Source organism: Chiloscyllium plagiosum, unplaced genomic scaffold (assembly GCF_037043375.1).
Source record: "Chiloscyllium plagiosum isolate Xiang-an unplaced genomic scaffold, Cpla_swu_hap1 HiC_scaffold_14, whole genome shotgun sequence".
In the NCBI taxonomy this organism is placed as follows: Eukaryota; Metazoa; Chordata; class Chondrichthyes; order Orectolobiformes; family Hemiscylliidae; genus Chiloscyllium; species Chiloscyllium plagiosum.
The window spans coordinates 30,267,433-30,282,206 of record NW_028270152.1 but is presented as its reverse complement, the minus strand read 5'-3'; the positions used below and the strand labels follow the sequence as shown (position 1 = coordinate 30,282,206).

Sequence of the window (14,774 nt, the reverse complement as noted above, 5' to 3'; positions counted from 1 at the left end):
CATAACTAATCAATTAAACCCCTCTACATCAATAAACAGTAACTCAACTAAAATATTTGGGCTTTTATTCCCTGAACCTGAAACAGTAAAACCCAAGACTCCCCAGGGCAGATCATGTGTTTGATCGCTATTTTGTCCTTGTGTGTGGTAGGATATGTGGTTTGTCACTGTCCTTCATTTCAATTGATGTTGTTTTAATTATGTTGGTTTTATCTACATGCATTAATGCTAGGTAGGCATTTATCTGTCATTCTCAGAAATGCATTTTAATGCTATCATTTGCTCTCCCATTCCCCGAATCAAATTTCTCATTATTGCTCAACATTTTCATTAGGATAACCAGATGTGTGAACAGGAAAGTTTGACACAAATATGTTTTAACTATGATACGAGAATTCAAATACTGTAATCCAAATTTTAAAAATTAATTAAAAAGTATTAAAATTATAGCTAGCTTTTATCAGATATATTATTCTGATACAGTCAAATAAAATAACATACTTTGGTAGTCCAGAAATTGTTCATCATATTTACAGTCTGAAGAATTCTCATCAATTCTTAAAGAGGTTGAAGCATGATCTTCATAATTAACTGCAGAAACAGTGGAAAAGTCGACTGTAGCAAATGGCTTCACATCGAAAGAATGAGTGTGATTGGCAAGTTCTGAAAGGTCCATTGTACCCATCGCAAAGTTGATGGGCCATAGAGGCAGTTGTGTATCTACCATTCTTGATCCTGGGGGGATAAAAATATAAAAATGGAAAATGATTGTCTTTTATGTCAGGAACCTGCTTGGATTCCTGTCAATCTGAACTGGCATTGTCAACACAATAGTAAGCATTTCAAATAATTCATAGAAATTACAAGAGTAAAAAGGAATATTTCTCTTAAAAGGTTGTTAGTAATTTTTTTTTAGTCGTTTGTGGGATTGCATGTTGCTGGCTGGCCAGCATTTAATGCCCATCCCTCATTGGCCCTGGGAAAGTGGTGATGAGCTGCCTTCTTGAACAACTGCAGTTCACATACTGTAGGTTGACCACAATGCTTTTAAGGGCACTTCCATGCCACTATATTGAAGGTGATCCAGTTTATGTTGGAAAGTGCTTTTGGATCTCCAGTATGTCTTCATTCTGCTTCCAAACTTTATCAGAACAATAGCACAACTCTTTAAAATAACATGGATAGATGTTCTCCAGTGCCACTGGGTGAAAACAGAACCTGAGCAGTCCTATATGCTGGAAAAGGCATGCTGCCCACTTCCTGCACCAGTTCAGAATGGGCTGATGTCTATTTTAGGCATTAAACATCATTAATTTGTTCATTTATAAAATTTATTTCAGATGACAAGGTGAGCAATTTAATATGCTCTAGCCAGTCTTCTTCTGTGATCCAGCAGTAAGTTTTAAATTTTTCATTAAAAGACTGTTGATATAATGCATTATGGTCATTCTAATTCCACAAACCCAGAGTTTGCCTCCTAATGTCCCTAGACATTTACTGCTTAAAGAGTACATTTGATTCTGGACCTTACCTGAGAATGCCTTCTGATGAGATCAGCAGTCAAAGATGATTTTGCACTTTGGTGAGCAGACTATGGAGCCACAACCAGCACAGTCTATCCCACTCTAATGCTCACATGAGACCTAAATAGCAATTTCTATCAATCCTTCATCTTTAGATTTTGGCACATACTGCCCCTGCAGTAAAAAGCCTGAACTTGAATGAAACTTGTGCCTAATTTCTACTTCAATGCATTTGTGGTAGTTAGATGCATAGCTCATTGCAGAAAGAAACTAATGTAAAACCGGAATTGATAAGATCAGCATAGGAACTATGGAATTGCTTATGAAGCATGTACATTACTGCTTTTTGTTAATCTGTTAGATCTAAGATTGAATATATTGCTTAATAAGGCCAGTGAGTTGGTTATATTACTAAAACCTATCCAATAATCTGAGGTCTTTAACTCAATCTTTTAAATTAATTCCTTTTCAAACTTTAGTATTTTCCTTCAGTATACTACCATCATACTATAGTTATAATGTTGTATCAAAACAGAAGCATTACCATTGTATTAATCGGAGGATTAGAATTATGTAAATTATGTACATTTATGTAAATATATTTTAAAACAATAAGTATTTACTTCAAAAGAAACTTGTTAAAATAAATGTGAATAAGCTTAACGCATCTCCATGGTGAAAAGGTTAAATGCCAAATTTTTTTAGATAATTTTTAAAAGCACAAACATGTTTCTCTTCCCCCAGTCACTTCCTAAGAACTATAAACCCAGCTTTAATAAGTTATCTTAAAATCTCCTGCAAGTAATGATTTCCTAGTTGATGCAATGAGCTGTATGCATTGCACAATACAGGCTCAATAAAGTGAGGTCACTCAGTTTAACAGTGTACAGTGTGAATAGGATTCAAACCATTAAAAAAACCTGTTGATTATGCAATTATACAATGTAGAAATACTAAATTTATTAAATTATAATACTAGGGCATTATAATTGTAACAGCTACTTTTTTTTAATTCATAGAATTCCAGCATCAATGGAGCAAAATTCAGAAAAAAATACTTCCTTTGTCCACCTCACCACATTAATATGGTCACAGAGTATTCATTACAGCAGATTGTGACATTCAGACTGCTACCATTTTTATAACAAGTTATAGAAATGGGAATAAGCTAAATTATAAAAATACAGCCGTTTGTTTATAACACATCAAACATAAGAGGAGACAATTAAAAGATATTTACTTAAATGTAAATATAAGACTTTTTTTGCAAGAAATTGGTTATTTCAGTTCTCCATTTTAGATTAACTTGCAAATATAGTAAGTCAAGCTATCTGTGACAACATATACTGATTAGAACTGATCTAGGAAAGTGACTGGATTCCACCACCAAATTTATGGTCAACACCAAAAATGTCTCCAACATATTTTCTGGAAATTAACTGCAAGTTATCAAATCAGTAAACACATAGTAGTTATGTTACAATTGTTCTTCCTTCAACAGAGAATGTCACTGTGGTTCAATGCTATGAAGTATTCTGTTCACCAGTGCAAATTATGGTAGTGAAACAACGAGTCAACAAAAGAAAACTGATACACTACTTTCACAATCTCTCTCATTCCTGGCATAACCTTTTCTCTGGATTCAGATTGACAATTTATTATTGGTGATGTTTTTTGACAATCCCTAGAGAAGGTAATTGTGGATCATCTTCTTGAATCAGTCCTTGCTCTAATGCTGCTTCTGCAGTGCTGTTAGAGGTCCCATGATGAAACTTACTTACTGTATCCATGCAACCTTAAAGTGGCAAGGTATGTTCAGTAGAACACAGTCACAATTTAAGATGTGTGGGGTTTTTGGAGTTTTTATTATTCACTTGAAAGTTACACTTAAAATAATATCAAATAAGTTTTGGTCACTTTAAGACTCATCAATTTACATTAATTAGTGTCATTTGAAATCGCAATACGAGGCATAAATTAGATGCATTTATTAAGCCTGTAACAAACAGGGGCCAACATATGAGGCATTTTCACTTTGCATAAAATGGGCCATGCTGTGCTGAAAGCTAGTTCATTACACATGTACTTTTATTTATTTGGTGATAAAATCTGATCATTATTTCCTGTATCTGTTGTTGCACCTATAACTTTGATGCAGTTCTGACAATTTGTTCGAGGTTTGAAGATTGAAAGCAACCTTTCTTACTAAGGATTTCACAATAACTTTCAATGACTGAAAATATCCCTCTATTCTTTACTAAAATCTAAGCGTAATAAAATAATCAACAGGTGAAAATCATCAGTACTTGATTTGTAGATGAGCAAAGTCTTTATATTTGTTGTTACATTTTGAAGGATTTATCGTTTGTAATATAGAGTCATAGAGATGTACAGCACGAAACAGACCCTAAGGTCCAACTCGTCCATGCCAACCAGATATCCCAACCAATCTAGTCCTACTTGCCAGCACCTGGCCCATATCCCTTCAAACCCTTCCTATTCATATACCCATCTAGATGCCTTTTAAATGTTGCAATTGTACTAGCATCCACCACTTCCTCTGGCAGCTTATTCCATACACGTACCACTCTCTGCATGAAAGTTTCCGAATACTGTTACTGTGACCTCAAATATTCATTTTACCTCACTTCGATTCTAGCTCAGGATTTTCACTTTTTCCTATTGCCATTTAATTTTTCTTAGTTGCTGCTGTGTCAACTGTCCAATAACTTTTTTCATTCCCAATGTTACCTCTTTGTTTATAGTGTCAATATTCACCTCTGGGTGTCCCAACTTCTGGTTTCTTATCTGAGATTTTTCGTTCTTTTATTTGCAATGCAGGGTTCTATTGAAACTTTTCAATTATATATAGTTGTTCCACTTGACTGCAATCACATTTAGAAAAGTAGTTTGCCTGATTAATAACAATGACAATTTATTTCGTATTTGAAGTGAAATAGGGAAGCATATCCAAGTCCAATCAGTCCAGACAATCTTAGAGTACTAATTTTGTCCATTCTAACACTATATGAATTTGGTCCAATCAACAGAACATAGAACAATACAGCACAAAACAAGCCCTTCGGCCCTCGATGTTGCGCCAATCTGTGAACTAATCTAAGCCCATCCCCCTACACTATCCCATCATCCATGTGCTTATCCAAGGATTGTCTAAATGCCCCTAATGTGGCTGAGTTAACTACATTGGCAGGCAGGGCATTCCATGCCCTTACCACTCTCTGAATAAAGAACCTGCCTTCGACATCTGTCTTAAATCTTTCACCCCTCAATTTGTAGCTATGCCCCCTCATACAAGTTGACATCATCATCCGAGGAAAAAGACTTTCACTGTCTACCCTATCTAATCCTCTGACCATCTCGTAGGTCTCTTAGCCTTCTTCTCTCCAATGAGAACAGACCCAAGTCTCTCAGCCTTTCCTCATAAGACCTTCCCCTCCAGATCAGGCAAAATCATGGTAAATCTCCTCTGCACATTTTCCAATGCTTCCACCTCCTTCCTGTAATGGGGTGACCAGAACAATATTCCAAGTGCAGCTGACTAGCGTTTTGTATCGTTGCAGCATGACATTATGGCTCCAGAACTCAATCCTCTACCAATAAAACATAACACACCATATGCTTTCTTAAGAGCGCTATCAATCTGGGTAGCAACTTTCAGGGATCTATGTACATGGACTCCAAGATCCCTCTGCACACCCACACTACAAGAATCATTCCATTGATCCAGTACTCTGCCTTCCTGTTATTCTTCCCCAAAGTGAATCACCTCGTATTTAGCTGCATCGAACTCCATTTGCCAACTCTCAGCCCAATTCTGCAATTTATCCAAGTCCCCCTGCAACATTCTTCCATACTGTCCACTACTCCACCAACTTTAGTGTCATCTGCAAATTTACTAACCCATCTACCTTATGCCTATGTCCAAGTCACTTGTGAAAATGACCAGCAGTGGTCCCAAAACAGATCCTTATGGCACATCACCAGTAACCAGACTCCAGGCTGAATATTTTCCATCAACCACCACTCGCAGCCTTCTTACAGAAAGCCAGTTCCTAATCCAAACTGCTAAATCACCCTCAATCCCATGCCTCTCCATTTTCTCCAACAGCCTACCATGTAGAACCTTATCAAAGGCTTTACTGAAGTCCATGTACACTACATCAACTGTCCTACCTTCCTCCACATGCTTGGTCACCTTCTCAAAAAACTCAGTGAGATCTGTGAGACATGACTTGCCCTTGACGAAACCATGTCAACTATCTGAAATCAATTTGTTGTTTACTAGATGATTGTGAATCTTATCTTTTATAATCCTTTCTAAAACTTTTCCTACAACAGACGTAAGGCTCACTGGTCTATGATTACCTGGGTCATCTCTACTCCCCCCCCCCCTACCCCCCCTCCCCCCCCTCCCCCTTGAACAAGAGCACAACATTTGCAATCTTTCAATCCTCTGGTACTAAACCTGTAGACAATGATGACACAAAGATCAAGGCCAAAGGCTCCAACATTGTCTCCCCCTAACTTCCCAGAGAATCCTCAGATAAATCCCATCTGACCCAGGGAACTTGTCTACTTTCACTCCTTCTAGAATTGATGATAACTCCTTACTAACCTTGATCCTTTCTAGTTGAATATTCTGTATCTCTTTCTTCTCCTCTACAATATTCTTCTTTTCATGAGTGAAAACAGATGAGAAATATTCATTTAGCATCTCTCCAATCTCCTCAGGATCCACACACAACTTCCCACTTCTGTCTTTGACTGGCCCTGTTCCTACCCTAGTCATCCTTTTATTCCTCACATACCCATAGAAAGCTTTAGGGTTCTCCTTTATTCTACCTGCTAAAGACTGCTCATGTCCTCTCCTTGCTCTCCTTAGCTCTCTTTTTAAATCCTCCCTAGCTAATCTGTAACTCTCCATCACCTCATCTGAACCATTTCGTCTCAATGTCACATAAGCCTCCTTCTTCTGCTTAACAAGAGATGCAATTTCTGTAGTAAACCATGGTTCCCTTACCTTGTCACTTTCTCACTGCCTGACAGGTCCATACATATCAAGGACACCCAATATCTGTTCCTTAAACTAGCTCCACATTTTGATGGTCCCCATCCCCTGCATTTTGCTACCCCATTCTATGCCTCCTAAGTATTGCCTAATCACATTATAATTGCCCTTACCCCATCTATAACTCTTGCCCTGTGGCACGTACCTATCCCTTTCCATTGCTGAACTAAAAGTAACCACAATTATGCTCACTTTCTCCAAAGTTCTCACCTACCACTAAATCAAACACCTGGCCTGGTTCATTACCAAGCACCAGATCCAGTGTGGCCTCCCTTCAACATACTGTGTCAGGAAATGCTCTTGCACACATTGGACAAAAACTGATCCATCCGACATACTACAGTTATAGTTTTAGAGCTATAGAGTTAGAAAAGCTGTGGTGCCTAATAATGAAGGTATCAGACAAACTGGTATGATTGATTTGGAGATGCCGGTGTTGGACTAGGGTGTACAAAGTTAAAAATCACATAACACCAGGTTATAGTCCAACAGGTTTAATTGGAAGTGTGCTTCCAATTAAACCTGTTGGACTATAACCTGGTGTTGTGTGATTCTTAACTTGGTATGATTGAAGAATTCTTACAATTAGCAAAAAAGGAAGTAAAGGAACATAAGTAATAAACCACTTTTCAACCAGTTTCTATGAAGGAGAACAGGCACGCACATAAAGTCAATGTAAAAGGTGAAATGTTGAAAAACTAAAATAAAATAAAGATTAACTTGAAAAATTCTGGCATTTTATGAAGTTCTTCTGCTGGAATAAAATGCAATTTTTAAAACTTTTTTTGGGCCACAGAAGATGTTCAGTCATAATTGCACTTGATATTCCATTAAAATTTCAATTACACAATATTCAATAATGCTAACATTTTCAATCATTATAATAGTCCACTTTACCAGATGATGAGGCCTTGCTGCTGGTTGAAAGATCAGCCAGGGCCTTGGTCACCTCTTTGGGGAAGGATTGTCACACTCCAATAGCAGAAGATCTGCCTGTTGACTGTTGCTGAGCAATCAGAGGCTGGCAACACAACATTAATTCACAACACCTTTGGAGGCGGCAATGCTAGTACACAACCTGTGACCTAGAAATATGGACCCAGCCAGAAAGGGCAGGTGTGACTTTCAGCAGATTCTCTTCCCAATGCTGGGTCCCTTGATCAGACATTGAGTGCACTTAAAAAAAACGACCAAAAACATGCACCACCTCCACTCCACCACCTTCCAGGGCCCAGAAGCAAACTCCCAGAATGTGCTATTAAAAACTTTAGTCCCCTGCCCATCACTGGGTAAATATCACCCGCAGTGGGAAAGGCTCTTAAGGGAATAATTTCCCACTTAAGGGCCTCAATTGATTTCAGGACAGGAAAGCTGCTACTGAGAGCTCTGTCTAAGCACCCTATGATCTGTATGTCCTTGTTTGCTATGATCTGCCTGTACTGCTTGCAAAAGAAAGCTTTTCAATCTACTTAGGTACATGTGACTACAATAAATCAAAATCAAAATCGAGAGCCAGGAAGCAGGCAAGGCTCCTTCAGGAAGTGTTCTTATGCAGAGTGACTTTCCCACAGTAAGTGTGAGATTATGCAAAAGTGACACAGGAGGGGAGGTGTAAACTATTGTTTATCAGTTTTTCTGAAAGCACCATGCTGAGCAGTGCGAGCCTCAGCCATGTAGGGGTAGGATATCCCTTATGACAGCCAAATCCCTTATGACATCCCTTATGAAAGATCGTATGAGGAAAGGCTGAGGCACTTGGGGTTGTTTTCATTGGAGAAAAGAAGGTTTAGAGGTGACTTGATAGAGGTGTATAAGATGATTAGGGGTTTAGATAGGGTCGACAGTGAGAATCTTTTTCCACGTATGGAGTCAGCTATTACAAGGGGGCATAGCTTTAAATTAAGGGGGGATAGGTATAGGACAGATGTTAGGGGTAGGTTCTTTACTCAGCGAGTCGTGAGTTCATGGAATGCCCTGCCAGTAGCAGTGGTGGACTCTCCCTCATTATGGGCATTTAAGCGGGCATTGGATAGGCATATGGAGGATAGTGGGCTAGTGTAGGTTAGGTGGGCTTGGATCAGCGCAACATCAAGGGCCGAAGGGCCTGTACTGCGCTGTATTCTTCTATGTTCTATGTAAATCTAACATCCTGTATCTATCCTCCGTCACATTTTCACAGCCTGGGGGTTTGCTGTAATTCATGACTTAATCAATACTCCCACGGCAGTAAAAAGAGTTGAGAATACCTGCTCTGGTGCTGGTTGAAGGTGCTAAAGGATACCTGGGTGTCTTTGGAAAAGATGTCTGGTGACTGCTACAAGTAACACATTAAGAGGTTGACAGATAGAGCTCAAAAGTCTTTCACTTTGTTCCATGCATTTGAGATGTACCAGTCTGGAGCTGTTTGAGTAGCAGGGAATCAGACTGCTTGTTTATTTACCTGCATCATCACTGTTCTAAAAGTCTCATGCCATCTGTCTCCAACTGGTTGTCATCAGGCCTTGCTAGACCGCAACGTATCATGTATTAGAAGTTTCATTTGGTGTATTGCTGGGAGATTTCCACCTCACTGTGGGACAAAAGGATAGGGCAACCACGCAGATTGCCAGTTTTAGTGACAAACATGCTTGTCTCCAAGCAAGAACACATCTAGGTGCCCTTAAACATGCCACTGTCCTGCACAGTGGACTAACTAAAGGAGACAGCTCTAACCTCATTTCAGAGAGCACATTGGTGAGTTGGGTGAGACCCAGAGAGGTAGCTTGTTTCTACCTTCATCAAGAACTGAAAAGCTTCAGTAAAGATGATGAAATTGTATACTGCGAGCTGGTAAGCTTCAAGTTTGTGACTAAAGATAACTGCGCAGTAAAGATCCCTTGCCACTTGATCCCATTCCATCATAGGAGTAAGTCAGGGACTACCTAGAGAACTCTTTGGAGTCAGCTGTCATCCAAGAGTTATGTCTATACACCTCCTCACAAGGAAGATAGATGGAAAACTGAGGGTATCTCGATTACTGGGTACTCGATGCAAAGACCTAAAAAGGATGGAGGAAACATTACAATTTCTGAAAAATGCAAAGTACATCTACAATCCCCATTGGGCCCACAGTTACAATCCAAGACACAATGAAATGATGTCATTCCACGCAGCCACCTTTTGGGGGCAGGGTGGCACTTCATGCCTCTACCGGAATACAGTTAGAGCTCTGTGATTCCCCTGTAGTCATGTGTATGACAGATAATTCTTATCACAACCTTAAATTTCCAGTCCCTCCTGGTGTACCTCGATGACATACTCATCTTTGGTTTGACAATCAAAGAGACCCTTACAAGATGAGACACCACTACTTGTTGCACCTCAACCTAGATTACAAACCAGACAACCAACAGCTTTTCCAGAAAAGCACGTACCTCGGGCACTTTGTTACGAAGAAAACATTAATCCTGACCATGACAACACAGTATAACAGGACTGGTCTGGTCTAAGATGGAGGAGGAATGTTGCATATCTCTTCATTTGGCTAGTTACTGTCGGAGTTGTGTACAAGGCTAAGCACTGTTGACTGCCCAACTCCATGACTTGCTGAGGAAATCACAGAATACTCAAGGAGCTGGTGGTAAAGGATGTATGAGATGTGATACATCATAGGGATTTGGACCACAGCAATGTGAAAAATCCTTTTGCACCTTCAGGCAGAGATTCACCTCATTGCAGGTCATTGGCTACTCAGGTTTCCAACTGCCACTCAATGATAACCAATGCAAGTTTCCTTGGCCTGCTGTCCCAGTTTCAAGGTCAGAAAATAAGTTATTGCTTATGCCAGTTGAAGTCTTGAGACCAACCAGAGAAGAATGCGGAACTACTCCAGTGTGAAACATGAACTGTTGGCTTTGAGGTGGACAATTTCTCAGAAGTTCAATGACAGTCTGATCGGTTATTGTTACTGGCATAGGATAGCTGCTGATATTAATAACTACCTATACAACTTAAGCTAAAGTAGGGAAGTAGCTTCACCACTTAATGGGATCCCGAATCATCATGAGCCCTCTGGAGATCCTTGCAATGGATTTTAGGGTCCTTGAATCCTCCCCAACAATAAAGGTGACAGAGGACATTCTTGTAATCGTGCATGTCTTTACCAAGCTCACTCTGCTCATTCCAAACTGTGAACGAAAGGCCTCAACTATAGCTAGTGATAATTGACGATTGTTTTGTCCATTTCTGTATTCTGTATTGGATTCATAGTGGGCAGGGGAGCAATTTTAAGAGCAAGATCCTACAGGACCTTTCCAAGTTCTATGGCATGGCAAAAAGCTGCACCATCCAGAATCTACTGAGGGTAACGGACAGAGTGAATGATCCAGCTGTGCCAAGCATGATTGCCTGTTATCTTGCCTCCTGAGTGGAAACAAAAATAGTCTGATTGCTTGCTGGAACTGATTTATGCTTAAAATAACACCCTGCACTCATCCACAGGTAATTCTCCACACTATTCCTTCTGTTAATGAGACCCAGTTCTTCCTATTTACCTTGCACTTGTGTTCCCACATCATCTGCTGGACATGCCCAGATAAATTAGTGGAAGGTTGTGCATCACCAGAGGCTAAACTAGGCATTTGAGCTGGCATCCAAGACAACAGAGAGAGAAGTGATCAGAAGAAAAAGGTTGAATGATCACAAGATTGATAGGATTGACCTCTCTGTTGTGTGAGGGTAGTCACCAAACTCAGATTATTAACATTCAGAATAGATTACAGGATATCTGGATTCCTGAACCCCACAGAGTCATCAAGCAGCTGTTATTGAATCAGGAGAAACAAAGTCTGGTTGATGATGTGTTTGCAAGAAGCTCGCTCATCAGTATTGTGGAAGCTCAAGTTCGCTGAAGTGAACTGGAGTTGGATAGTATTGAGATAACATGGCCTGAGCTAGGTGTTGTGAATCAGTGGGGTGTATCCCATGTGTGAGGAGGCCTACTCCAGCCCTAGTGCAGCAAAAACCTACCTGGAAGTGGGAATTGAAACAAATGTTGTTGATCATAAGACTCCTATAAACCTGCCCGATTTAATGCTAACATATGTGACCTGCCAGAGCCTGTGCCCCACGTCAAGTTTAAGTATAGATAAGTGGCTGAGAAGATCCTCTCAAGAAAGTGTAGAATATCATCCCAATGTCTGATCAGTTATGCAAGAAAAAATTGGACTGCTAATAATGTGGACCTAACCATTCTAGCCATCATGACACTTTCAAACTTGCTGATCACACAACTGCTAATAAATGGCCATTATGTGCTACATGTAGTTATTGGTAAGGCAAGTTTCAAGTGGAACGTTTGTAATGGGGTTTTCAACAGCAAGTGGAGATGGTGAGCTAGGGCATCAAGCAGAGAAGCTTGAGCAGTCAAGTGGATGCTCTCTGTAGGGAAGGATGCCTTTGTTAGAAAGAGGCCTCATGAAGAGAAATTCCGATAGATTGTGGATTTTCTCAAGCAGATGAGAGCTACAGATTTGACACCAAATAAAATCCATTTTCCTAGTCTAACCTGAATTTTCTTCTAAACTTGCAAAGACGTGATGCCAGTGGAATAAAAAGTCACTGCTTCATGATCTTCAGGCTGTCCATTGTTTAAATATCATGTTATAATATTTTCACTTCATAACTGAGTAAAATTACTCCCGATGTTTCATTCAATTGTTTCTATCATCGTTAACTGGACCAGCCATATAAATACTTTGGCAATGAGGAAGTTTCATGTTGAGAACTTTTCAGTGAATAACTCACCTTCTGATTTCCCAAGGCTTGCCCACAATGCACAAATCAGGTATGTGATGAGATACTCTCCTCTTGCCTTCACGACTGCAGCTCCAACACTTAACAGGCTCACTACCATTCAGGACAAAACAACCCATTTGATCAGTACCTCATCCACTACTTTAAAACATTCACTCCCTCCACTATCAGCATTCAGTTTTAGTGTACATCCAAGATGTACAGCAACAACACACCAGGTATCCTCTCACTGAACCTCAAAACTGGTGACCTTTACTACCTAGAAGGACAATGGCAACAGACTGTTGGAAAGATCACCTGCAAATTCCCCTCTAAGTTACACACCATCCTGACTTGGAACTATGCTGCCATTCATTCACTGCTGTCATATCAAAACTCTGGAATACCTTCCTAAAAGAACTATGGCTGTATTTAGGGTCCATTGACTGCAGTGATTCAAGAAGGCAGGTCACCATTACCTTCCCAATGGAGGTGAGGGATGGTGAACAAAGGCTGGCCTCATTAGTGATGCTCACCACCACCACCACCACCACCTTCCCCACCTCAAGAAAGAATTTAAAAAATCTTCTTCATATCTGTTGTGACTTTTTTTTAAACTGTGTCTTTGAGTATTTGTTATTCTTCTCTAGAGCCTGAAAATTAACGTGCGATTTTTTTTTGATTAGATTACTTTACGGTGAGGAAACAGGCCCTTCGGCCCCACAAGTCCACACCGACCCTCCGAAGAGCAACCCACCCAGACCCATTCCACTACAATTACCCCTTCACTGGACACCACGGGCAATTTAACATGGCCAATTCACCTAACCTGCACGTTTTTGGACTGTGGGAGGAAACCGGAGCACCTGGAGGAAACCCAAGCAGACACAGGGAGAATGTGCAAACTCCACACAGACAGTTGCCTGAGGCGGGAAGTGAACCCGGGTCTTTGGCGCCGTGAGGCAGCAGTGCTAACCACTGTGCCACTATGCAAATATTTGGCATATTTGTGTCACATTTCTCATGTTCTCTTTTAGTGGAGGCATTTATTCATTTATTTATAGAACTGTTTTTTAACTGAGGTTATTTAACTGTTGGTGTGTTCAATGAACTTCCTCAGTCACCAGATCTTCATTTAAAATACCTCTAGACGGTGGTCTCACTAGCCAGAGCACCATGTTCCACTTCCCTTTGTAGAAATAAATCTGATTAATGGTCTGCAGTTTCTACAGCACACAGACAGCACATCCAATACAGTGCAAATTGCTAGATTTTCCACTGAAATAAACTTTCTTTCAACGTACTACCATGCAGAAGAAAAACTTACAGCAGGTCCTGGTCTGAAAATGAAACTGCAGGCTGACAAAGCCCTTTTCATTTTGTTGGCTTTCAGTATTACTTGTCTTTTGGCAGATTTCTAAATTGAGGGAGAATCTTCTAGTCAACTAAAAGTCAGAATAATTTGCCTCAAGTGATACTATGAAAACGGTCAGATCCTTCTATTCTGTTTTCTTCCTTTAAATAACATTTCCTTCAATAAAACTGATAAAATGGTAAACCAAGACATTATGGGAAGGTGAGTGACATCATAAAGACAATGATAAACTGTGAAGACAGAGAATAAATTTGGATTTTAACAACTTTAGTTACCATCCTATCAACTGGGATAGATGCCTCACCTCAAACCATTCACTGGTTTGGTTAAAGCATTCTATTCAAGCATTCCTAATTGTGGTTAAACTAAATGTTCAGCTGATTGTAACAAAAAAATCCATTAATGTATGGTAATCACTGATTCTATTTAACTCATAATACTTTATGCTTTAGAACTACTTGAGATTTACATAAAACTTACCTTGCCTCAGGACACAAATGAATAGAGAAACAGTCATGAACTTTATATCTAAAGTTTAATGTGAAATGATAAGGATCTACTGTAGATTACATTTTACAGCAGCTTAGCTTTTCAATTATATGCATGCCAACTATAATTTAGCAGGAATTATTCTTCTATTTCATTTCTTCAAATCCTCTTTCTCAGGGTGGTGGCACAATCTGTTATGTGGCTTTCCCAGTGATGCTAATCCTCTGAAACATCAGCCATTCAACAGTATATGTCGTCAGCAGGCTATACTATTCAAACGGGACAAAGTTAAAATCACACAACACCAAGTTATAGTCCAATACATTTATTTGGAAGCACTAGCTTTCAACTAGATTCATATTCCTTATTGTGATTCAGTAACCTCTGGTGAAAGAATGCATCTATGCACAATGGGTAAAGGAAGGATCAAACTCGGTTGCAACACACACTGTAGTTAGACAAAAGAATGATCATTCACAGGGTTCAAAAATGAGCACTGACCATCTGACCATATCCTGTGGCACTG

General features: G+C 39.7%; 1 protein-coding gene across 6 annotated transcripts in view; it reads right to left on the bottom strand.

Annotated features, from left to right (window-relative positions):
- The window catches only part of pparg (peroxisome proliferator-activated receptor gamma), a 158,709-nt gene that overhangs the window by 28,788 nt on the left and 115,147 nt on the right, over window positions 1-14,774 (bottom strand). For 5 of the 6 annotated variants that reach the window (XM_087994252.1, XM_043707949.2, XM_043707950.2 and 2 more), the window contains one exon: window positions 502-735. In XM_087994252.1, the coding sequence (XP_087850378.1) occupies window positions 502-727 (226 nt within the window). In that variant the 5' untranslated portion in view covers window positions 728-735. Of the gene's footprint in view, window positions 1-501; window positions 736-1,531; window positions 2,134-14,774 lie in introns of those variants that run through there. The other variant, XM_043707955.2, reaches the window with a different exon arrangement.